Source organism: Anarrhichthys ocellatus, unplaced genomic scaffold, assembly GCF_004355925.1.
Source record: "Anarrhichthys ocellatus isolate YVR2014 unplaced genomic scaffold, GSC_Weel_1.0 scaffold4, whole genome shotgun sequence".
Classification (NCBI taxonomy): Eukaryota; Metazoa; Chordata; class Actinopteri; order Perciformes; family Anarhichadidae; genus Anarrhichthys; species Anarrhichthys ocellatus.
In genome coordinates, this window is record NW_022280034.1 from 13,985,907 (window position 1) to 13,996,908 (window position 11,002).

The following is an 11,002-nucleotide window of genomic DNA, read 5'->3' on the forward strand; positions in this document are numbered from 1 at the left end:
GGTGCCAGGAAGCCCAACACAGATCTACTGTATCCTTTCTAACCTTTAACGCCACTACTGCCCACACAGACTTGCGCTTTCGGCTTTCGAGGAACCAGACGTCAGTCGAACACAGTTGTTAATCTCTTCTGCGGATGATTTGACTGAGAGTGTCATGTCCGACCTGTGGGTCACGTAACACCGTCTATGGAAAATGAATGGCAATGGGAGGGAAGGGTAACATATGTAACGGTGACCTGTTGGATGAAGAGCTGCAGAATAAAAGTCTCTTTACTGCCGTCTGTGCAACCCTGCAGGCTACGCTGTCCTGTGGAAAACCATTTGCACCGTGCCAGCACAGCTGGAATGCTCGCAGGTGCTCAACGCTCAGTGCCCTCACCATCCTTACTGATGGTGCATCTTTCTCTTCCCTCTAACTTTCTCTCACTACATTTTACACGCAATTATTGGAATTTTCTCTGTCATTACATTGCAATCGTGCATATAAAAGCATTTCAAATGCTTTACAATGTGTTTAAAAGAGTACATCTGAACAAATGAATTGCTATGTGCGGCTACTATTTTTAGTTTCTCATGTTGCGTGTTTCTGTGCGTTGATAAACATTCTTTTCAGAGACACGAGAGAAAACTGGCGAGACAATTTATCGCTTCGAAGCAGCTTGTTCCAAAAGTGTTGTTGACTGGCAACAGAGAGAGGAAAAGAAATGTGAAAAGAAAAAATTCTTCTGGCACTGGCATGCTGTCTATGGGAGGTTTGGTAGAGGGTACTGTGTGACCATTGTGATCCACAGCGGGAGTTGTGGGAGCGTGTACTTCCACTGGGTGCTGTGCGATGGCAGGCGTGGGGGTGACACCGGCACATCCAGAACCGTGGGCCCACATTAGGACGGGGAGGAAGGAAGAAAAGAGCAGCAGAAGAGGACACGGAAGCAGAACAGGAAGATGTATGAGAAGAAGGGCGACTGAGAGAGAAACGGGCTGGAATTGATCAAAAGTGAGCTGATCTGGATGGAAATAAAATGACATGAATTGAGCGGAATGAGCAGCAGAGTGTGCGCTTCACCTGTGACTGCGGTACACGTTGAGCAGAATGATGACGAAGCCCAGGCAGTAACAGGCCAGGTAGGGGCTACCAAAGAGCCTGGAGAGTGTCCGTGTCCGATGCTCCCATCTCGCCACCTGACAGATGACAGAGAGACAGAAAGCAGAGGTCATGAGATGATGGCGTGATCCTTAAAATGCAGTAGGGAACGGTCCAGAAAACAATGACTGGAAGAAGATTGAGAAACACTGCTAATTGAGTTGCAACGTAAAATTAGCCGTCTTTGTGGCAAACTTTACAATGATGATTATGTTACTTCAGAGATAAATCTGAATTAACTGATTTATGTTGGCCACTTGTGGAAGGTACAACAAGTAGTAAACACAACAAGTGATCACTTATAGTTTAGCAACAGCAAACGTGTATGTATGCAAACATTTGCCTGGTTACACATCCAGCAGATACTCAGCAGTTATTGATTTAAAGTTGTATTTCTGTTAAACCTGATGAATGTAACTCCACTCTTCATTCTACTTTTAGCTCTATCATAGTCTCTGACAACTCCTGAGGAAGTCTGAGGATGTCTTTTCAACTGCTAAATGCGTGTATATACAGCATATACTGTATATATAAAAAGTTAATTTTTTTACTATGCCTGTAAAGTTTTTTGTAGGTTGACATTATTTTGTTGTTGTATCCACTCATTCTGATAAAAAATCTTTTTACTGCTTACTTTCATTTGCCTCCAAAAGATGGATGTTTTGAGCGCTCTACCTATTCATTTTAAACCTTGGCCTTGAAATTGTTGAGAACTTTTTAAATGTTTTTTTCCTCTGAATAGCGGAGGAGTTTGTGATTCAGGCATTCATTTCCGTTCCTTTGCAACCTTTCGTAAACGTAAGAAACAAGCTATTCCAACATTTCATGAAATCTCAACATGACGCCTGCAGTCATCTCCATCGTCCATCGCTTCAGTGTTTTAGGGAAAAGTCAGTTTGTAATGTAGTGGTTGGTGTATGTCTTCATCATTTTAAGCATTGCTGTATCTGTTTTAGTGTCAGCATTGATCAGCTACACAGAGAGTAAAACAGGGACAGAGAAACAGAACGAGATGCTTCCTAGTTCAAAGATATATGGGTAACACTTTATAATAACACACTATGAAGCATTAGTTAAGTATGAGTAAACACTTAATTCATCATTTATAAAGCATTGTTCATACATTAACACTCATTAGTATGCAATTCATAACAATAGTTATAAATGTTTTATTCTTGATTAATAAGCTCGTCTGTTATCTGTTTCATGATTGTGTTTTCATACTTTATAAATGATCGATTTCCCATTTGTAAATTAGGTATTATATATATATATATATATATATATATATTACAAACTAATTATTAAGGAGTTGTAGATGATTAATGACATCTTTTATAAAGAGTAAGTAAATGTTTAAGAACTTATTTAGATGTACATTATTCATGCATTTATATATATAATGATTTAGATATGCACTAATGGTTAGGGACTATGTTAATATGTGCATTGTAAACACATTAATACTGCAATTCATGATTAATTCAGGTAGTTACTAGTCGTTAGTTAAGTATTTTGTGTGGCCTCATCTAAAGTGAGGACTATCAATGCCTTACAATGAATTGTGAGTGTTAATGTAGGAACAATGCTTTATAAATGATGAATTAAGTGTTTACTCATACTTAACTAACGCTTCATAGCGTGTAGTTATTATAAAGTGTCCATCCAGGACTTAAACTGTCTGACTGAGAGTCTAGTCTAGTGGAAGCAAAACTGATGCAACCGTAACCAACTAAATACCAACCAACCAAACAACAGAGGGCTGCAGGGATGACGTATTGTGTAGGCCAACCCCAGAAGTTAGCATCGCACTGGTTCCCTTGACAAAAGACAGAGGGATTTTTCCGTTGGATTTTGGATTATCGCAGACATTTTTTTTGAGGCAAACACAAGTTTATGATACTAACACGCTTTGTTCAGCAAGATAATCTTCACAAATGAAAACCCCTTATATGATTGATGAAGCGTGAATGCAATCGCTGACGTTAGGCTATAAACCAACTACATAACATTCTAAAGACTGTGCAGTCCTTATGTCAGGCATCTAGACATAAACCCATTTAAAAAACCCATTGACTTTGAGACGAGGGAACCAGAAATGCAAAAAAAGTATAAAGGTAAGTATAAAGGTAGACCTTAAAAAAACTCTCAAATGAAAGCTAGGGACCTGAAGATTAATTTGAGATGCATCTCAACATTGTTTGTTAAGTTGCTCTAGTCATGACTCAGAAATAACAAATAATTTATTGATAAAAAATTAATGATGAGAGTATAAAAGGGGCTTAGAGCATTATGATGGAGGTATATGATGTCCATTTCCATGCTCAATTATGTCTCATAAGTTGTTGCTGCAATTTTTGGCTTGATACCATTTGTTGTACAAATTTGCTACATCAAAAAAAAGTGTTACCACTGCACAACAGATAAAGATTGTCAAAAATCCCTCCAAAAGATCACATTAAAACACAGAGACCATGAGGAACACAATAGAATAAGACATGTATCAAAAACTCTTGACATTGGGATAAGAATTGCATTTTCCGACGATTGGATGGCGAGTGCTTCTGTTCTTGAAACTGCTCAGAAACCCCCTAGTTGTCAATATACCAAGGAAAGCCATACATCCCCTGAATGCCTGTGGTCTCCAGTTTGTGGTTTTACAGTTGCAAGACTGTTTAGGGACTCCAGTAGGCAGAAATATTTCTAAAAGGCAAAAATAACGTATTTTTACGGCATGCAAAAAAACTGCATGCGATTATCATACAGTCAGCATGTCTGTAAAGGGGAGACTTGTCGGTAACAATAAAACCAATTTTCATTCACATATCTTGAGGTGAGAGGTCAAGGGACTTCTTAAAAAATAGCCACGCCAGTTTTCCATTTTCCATCATCGCATTACATGGTTGGTACCAATGAATTCATTTGGTTGTGTAGTATCAGTTGTTGGTAGGAGGCTTCAATCAAAATAAGTTAGATTTTAAGTGTCCTAAGTGTATTTTTATGAAAATCAGCCATTGACAAAATAAAAAAAGGTAATTATACAGTAGCTCATTGGGTCACAATGTAGTTTTTTTTAAAGGACGTGTATGCAATGGGTGGAGGTCTAAATGAAAGCAGTTGGTTTGTCTTATGGAAAAAAAAAGAAAGAAACCAATTATAAATATATCTTCTCTTGGCATTTTTAATGCACTTTTGAGACCGACCCCAACTTCAGCTATTCAGGCTCAAGACGTCCCGGGCGCCAGGCCTTGATACTGGATCTTGAGTAGCAAATAACTATATGGTACATAATTCATCCTGCAATGCACAGTAATTATGGTCACTGATGAATTATCGAGGACGTACCTCGCTGAATATTGTACAGGGACAAGGAGAAAAACATCTACTGCAAACAATTAGATACTATTATGTCTCCTGAGAGGAAATGATCTGCTCACATTGTTCTTATTTGTGTACATCCCTAAACCGGCTGGTACATAAGAGCTAATCATGCATCTGTATTCTCTTGCCGAAGCTCCTAATTGATGTTAGTTTGCAGTACAGCTCTCAAAGTTGCACTTCACACTCGCGCGGCAAACTCCAAATTACTGACTGACCCGGATTGTGTAGGTGGACTGTAAAAGGACACAAATGTTGCCATGGCAACACCTTTTCTACGCTCAGGGGAGGAAAGAAGAAGAAGATGAATAAAAGTGAGAGGACATAAACTGTACACAGAGAAAATAAAAGTGTTGGTGTTTGAAAGGAGGGCTTTGGTGACAGCGGAACTACACCTACTCATGTGGCATTCTCCCTGATTCTTGAGCTCTATGTGAAAGGCTGAGCATGTCTTATTCAATATACAGTGGGTACGGAAAGTATTCAGACCCCTTTACATTTTCATTGCAGCCATTTGCTAAAATCAAAAAAGTTCATTTTATTTCTCATTAATGTACACTCAGCACCCCATCTCGACAGAAAAAAACAAAAATGTAGAAATTTTTGCAAAGTTATTAAAAAAGAAAAACTGAAATATCACATGGTCATAAGTATTCAGACCCTTTGCTGTGACACTCATATTTAACTCGCATGCTGTCCATTTCTTCTGATCCTCCTTGAGATGGTTCTACTCCTTCATTGGAGTCCAGCTGTGTTTAATTAAACTGATTGGACTTGATTAGGAAAGGCACACACCTGTCTATATAAGACCTTACAGCTCACAGTGCATGTCAGAGCAAATGAGAATCATGAGGTCGAAGGAACTGCCCAAGGAGCTCAGAGACAGAATTGTGGCAAGGCACAGATCTGGCCAAGGTTACAAAAGAATTTCTGCAGCACTCAAGGTTCCTAAGAGCACAGTGGCCTCCATAATCCTTAAATGGAAGAAGTTTGGGACGACCAGAACTCTTCCTAGACCTGGCCGTCCAGCCAAACTGAGCAATCGTGGAAGAAGAGCCTTGGTGAGAGAGGTAAAGAAGAACCCAAAGATCACTGTGGCTGAGCTCCAGAGATGCAGTAGGGAGATGGGAGAAAGTTCCACAAAGTCAACTATCACTGCAGCCCTCCACCAGTCGGGGCTTTATGGCAGAGTGGCCCGACGGAAGCCTCTCCTCAGTGCAAGACATATGAAAGCCCGCATAGAGTTTGCCAAAAACACATGAAGGACTCCCAGACTATGAGAAATAAGATTCTCTGGTCTGATGAGACCAAGATTGAACTTTTTGGTGTTAATTCTAAGCGGTATGTGTGGAGAAAACCAGGCACTGCTCATCACCTGCCCAATACAATCCCAACAGTGAAACATGGTGGTGGCAGCATCATGCTATGGGGGTGTTTTTCAGCTGCAGGGACAGGACGACTGGTTGCAATTGAAGGAAAGATGAATGCGGCCAAGTACAGAGATATCCTGGAAGAAAACCTCTTCCAGAGTGCTCTGGACCTCAGACTGGGCCGAAGCTTCACCTTCCAACAAGACAATGACCCTAAGCACACAGCTAAAATAACAAAGGAGTGGCTTCGGAACAACTCTGTGACCATTCTTGACTGGCCCAGCCAGAGCCCTGACCTAAACCCAATTGAGCATCTCTGGAGAGACCTGAAAATGGCTGTCCACCAACGTTCACCATCCAACCTGACAGAACTGGAGAGGATCCCCAAATCCAGGTGTCAAAAACTTGATGCATCATTCCCAAGAAGACTCATGGCTGTACTAGCTCAAAAGGGTGCTTCTACTCAATACTGAGCAAAGGGTCTGAATACTTATGACCATGTGATATTTCAGTTGTTTTTTTTTCAATAAACTTGCAAAAATTTCTGCATTTCTGTTTTTTTCTGTCAAGATGGGGTGCTGAGTGAGAATGAGAAATAAAATGAACTTTTTTGATTTTAGCAAATGGCTGCACTGAAACAAAGAATACTTTCCGTACCCACTGTATATTCGCTGAAGTGTTTGACATTAGTCACTAAGCAGCCTGTGGCAATGACAGGAGGTTAAACGCAGTGCTCAAGTGCAATAAGAGTTATTTGATGAAGCTTTACTTTGGTGAAGAGATAAATGTTCATCTGCCCCCCACTGTAGCCTTCCTTTATATTCATCTTTCATCCCTGTCTCCATGCCAAGAAAAGAAGACTGCTGTGAAATGAAACAATTTAGCTGTTCTGTGACTCACCCTAATGTTACGTGCAAATCTTGATTACATTACAGTCTGCTCCGTGGGATGCTGAGACACAGCGAGCTGAAAAGAGACAGAACGTCAACAATAACAATGGAGGGATGGAAGGGAACTAGCGTTGCAGGTGAGGTAACACATTTGTTCGCGCAGAGATGCTAAGATTATGAATGCATCTTAATGTTGATGCTGGGGATGTTAAATAATTAACCATTTACTAAAGAATTTTGACTGATTAACGCTTCAGTTAAACAGTTGAAAGAAACATGATTTTTTTTTAAAGAGTAAAACTCAGCGGCACGACTTATCACTCAAAGGAAATTTGCTGGTCCACCTTTAAAAGGTCAGCCCACCTTATGTGAGCCTGAGCCAGAGTTGGTGCTAACTTAAGGACGAACCCCCTTCGCTTTATGAAGTGTGTGTGTGTGTGTGTACACGATGCATTAACAGCCATAAAGTTACTGTTGACTTCATACTCATCATCTGACCATTTCTCGACCGAGCTGACAACCTCGTTAGCTCAACCAATTGATGCGGTGGAGACTTACTGAGAAAGTGGCTGCTTTTCTCAGTCTCTGAACGGGACTTGTTTTGAAAGGTATATGTCATACATATTTATGTGATTTTTGTGGATAGCCATTGAAAGGTTCGATAGCTTCATATGCGTTAACTAATGAAAATTCATTTTAATGTTCTTTAAAATCCATAAAGGCCAGGTTGTCTAATGTAAAAGAGTGTCTCCTATTACTGATTAATAACAATCACAATAATCTTCAAATACATCAGTGTCTGTGCTTTTATTTTGTGTTTGCCAGAAGTGGTTTGACAGAATTTCCATGACACATCTGGGTGATACAAGAATTCAGCAATGTCAAAAGAAAGAGGAAGTACATAATGCTGCCATTCAAGTGGCCTGAACAAAACTGCTGCTGCAGATGAAACGCTCTGTGTTGAAGTATAATATAATAAATGTATTATATTATACATTGTCAGTGACCCATGACAATGACACTTTCCTTTTCAACAAAGAAGTGGCTCAGTCCATGTGATTTAGATATTGTGTAATTACACCCACCTCCCCTCCGCACACACCCACCCAAGATCTAAAGAAAGAAACCATTACACGAAATTTGACCTCTGCATTTCACTGCATCATCCCTGTATATAGGGAGCAGTGGGCTGCCAATGACAGGCGCCCGGGGAGCCGGGGGTTCAGTGTCTTGCTCAGGGACACTACGACACGTGACACGTCCCAGTCGAGGATCGAACCGTTGCCTGCGGTTACCAGACAACCCTCTTAACCCAGTGAGCCACGGTCGCCCCGAACAGTACAAAATAAACCTTACTGAGGACAACAGAGATCTTCAGGGAGTGACTACAGCATAAAAAGTGAAAGAAAAGAAGAAAACCCAAAGGGTGACCTACAAATGTACAGGCAAACCCAGATACTGTGTGAAAACATTTGAGTTATTTTCTAATCCAGCTGAACCTGACTAAAAATGGCTTTTATATTAAACCTAGGGATGCACCACTATCAGAGCTGACTCAAATAGCTGGGTTGGGTATTATGTCAATGGGTGTTAAATTCAATTATATGTTTATTATATTTTGGAATTTTTATTTTGACCAATACGTTACTGAATTAAAAGGGTTTACAATTGAATTGTAGTTCCAGTTAACTTTGAAGTTTTTTAAGTACAATTACATTTTTTCATGCAAATTAAGTAAATTTATACCTATGTCTCTATTTGTTAAATTGTATTTTACAAGGTTAGGAAAGCAATGTTTGCAATAAGTCCAGACTGATGTTGCTTTACACATAAAAGAATGATCCGGGTCATTTCCACACAGTGAGGCCTACAGCTTAACTAAACACTGGTATCAGATCGGTACTCGGTATAGGCCAAGACCTAAAGTCCAGGTAGAGAGTAGGGACTGGAAAAAGTCAGATGGGTGCATCCCAACATTAATCAAAAAATACTTTGACACTGCACAGGCTGCTGTAAACTCAAAAGGGCTCAGTTTGCATTTAATATTTTCAGTGACACGTGTCTTTTCTCAAGAGGTTTATTTTGAGAGACAGGTGTGGTGAATTTCAAACCCAAGAACACATTTTATAACCCGGTGGGAAACATTACAATCCACCTCCACCAACCACATAAGCAGGCCATCTGTGCAACTACGCTTTAAACTGAAGCAGCGATGGGACTGCAAGCCTCTATCAATGTGGATGTTTGATGAACCACTGGGTGAGTGAGTACGCTAAAAATACTCAAGTGTTCTGCAGACAGACTGCTGATGCCGTTATCAAATCATAAGTAAAGCCATGGGAATAACAGAAAGCCGGGATGAGGAGGAGAGTACAGGGAGTGGCGCCAGCTTGGCAGAACTAGCAGCTCTCAAAGACAAATTCAATTAAGGCTTAGGTAACAGGCTGCACCGCGTACCCATCAGCCCAAATACATCTGAGATACAGGCACTTGAATGGGCTTGAATGCAGGACATTAGGAAGACATCTGAGGGGGAGGGAGCTCTAAGTGACAACAGGAAAATAAAGCTAAAAATACACCAGACGGTTCCATTATTACTGTGTCACCAAAGTCCATTTTGTTCCGCCACAGTTTTACAATGAACCGAAAATATTTTCAACAGGTGGGCTGGCTGGCCCTGTACGTGCACATTTCCTTACCAGTGATGCGCACGGTGTAAAAATACTAAAAGTCCTGCATTCAGGACAAAATATACTCAAAGTACCAAAAGTAAAAGTATACTCATTATGCAGAATGGATGATTTCAAGTAGTATATTTATGGTCATCATTGGATTAGAATTATGATGCATTAATGTAGTGCTGGGCAGTATGACTAAAGATCAGTACCACAGTATTTTTAAAGAATCTGGAGGTTTTACCGGATATCTCGGTATTATTATTATTATTACTTTTTTTGCATGACTGGGCCTTTTTGTATGTCTATGGTGGCCTATTCTACGGTCAGGAGAACATTAAATACAAAAGAACATTCTAAAGTCATCATGTATAAACAGAAGGCTTTAATTACTATTGGGTTTGATTGGCCTCACACAAATCTACAATATATGAAGAAATCAGAATGCATGAAACAGTTTTAGAATGTACACAAATTCTTATTGTGCAAACTGAAACACAGTAAAAAGAAAAGTTAGATATGCCAACAACTTTTGTTTCAAACTATAAACGTTGGTGTTGTTGGGGTAATGCTGGGATATCAGTTTGGCTTGAGTATCTTTGAATCTTGTTTTAATCATTGATCTTTCTCTAGCGTCTATAGTGAGACCATGTCCTTGAACAGGTGGATTGTTATTGAGTTCGTAATGTCGCTGTAGCACTTGCTTTTCTTTTCAAATACAGTGCCTCGGGCCAATGCCTATTCAAGCTATGACCCTTTGGCTTCACTATTTCACTGGCGCTACTGACGGCCTCCAATCCTAAGACCTTAATCACACTGGCAACAACAGCTGGTAAAGGTGGAGGTCATTTTAACTACTTTATATATCTTTTATTAAGTTGTATATAGCCTAATTATTATTGTTTATTAGTTGATTTACATTTTCTATTGCAAAGTATCTTAATTAGTAACTGATATTGTCTAAATAAGTGTTAAAAAGGACAATATTTCCCTCTGAAATGTAGTGGAGTAGAAATTAAATTAATAAACATACTCAAGTAAAGTACAAGCACTTCAAATTTATACTTAAGCACAGTATTCAAGTAGTCTAAATGTACGAAGCATGAGATCGTTTACAGGAGAGTAAAGCTCTTCATAGAGGCTATTTATTTAGGTCTCAAAGTGAACCAGATTGATGAATTTAACTTTATAATGTACAAAATATTTTTTTAGGGGGATCATGCCCCATAGAGGGTCCGAGATCCATGGCCCATAATCTCACAAAAGCCTGCACCTTCACCCACATCTCATCACACCCGTATCCACGCGTCGTGAATACACTCACTGCCAACAGAAACTGATGTACGACCTATGTAATAAAAGTGTGTGAAAAGGGTAGATAGGCATACTTCCAGTTTAAGTAACCTTCCGCCCCTCCAGTGTAAATGTATCCAGCTTGGATTGTTATTCTATCAGCCTGATCAACAGCTGGTGGTCGATCAGTTGCACACGGGCACAAAAGCAGACACACACACACACACACACACACACACACACACACACACACAC

The 11,002-nt window shown here is 39.9% G+C and overlaps 1 protein-coding gene across 5 annotated transcripts in view; it reads right to left on the reverse strand.

Annotated features, from left to right (window-relative positions):
• pemt (phosphatidylethanolamine N-methyltransferase) overlaps window positions 1–11,002 on the reverse strand; it is a 49,370-nt gene that overhangs the window by 20,910 nt on the left and 17,458 nt on the right. For all 5 annotated transcript variants that reach the window (XR_004212649.1, XM_031843080.1, XM_031843081.1 and 2 more), the window contains exon 3: window positions 1,064–1,179. Coding sequence is in view for 4 of the 5 variants with exons in the window: in XM_031843080.1 (XP_031698940.1) it covers window positions 1,064–1,179 (116 nt within the window). In the remaining variant the exon portion in view is untranslated. The remainder of the gene's footprint in view (window positions 1–1,063; window positions 1,180–11,002) is intronic.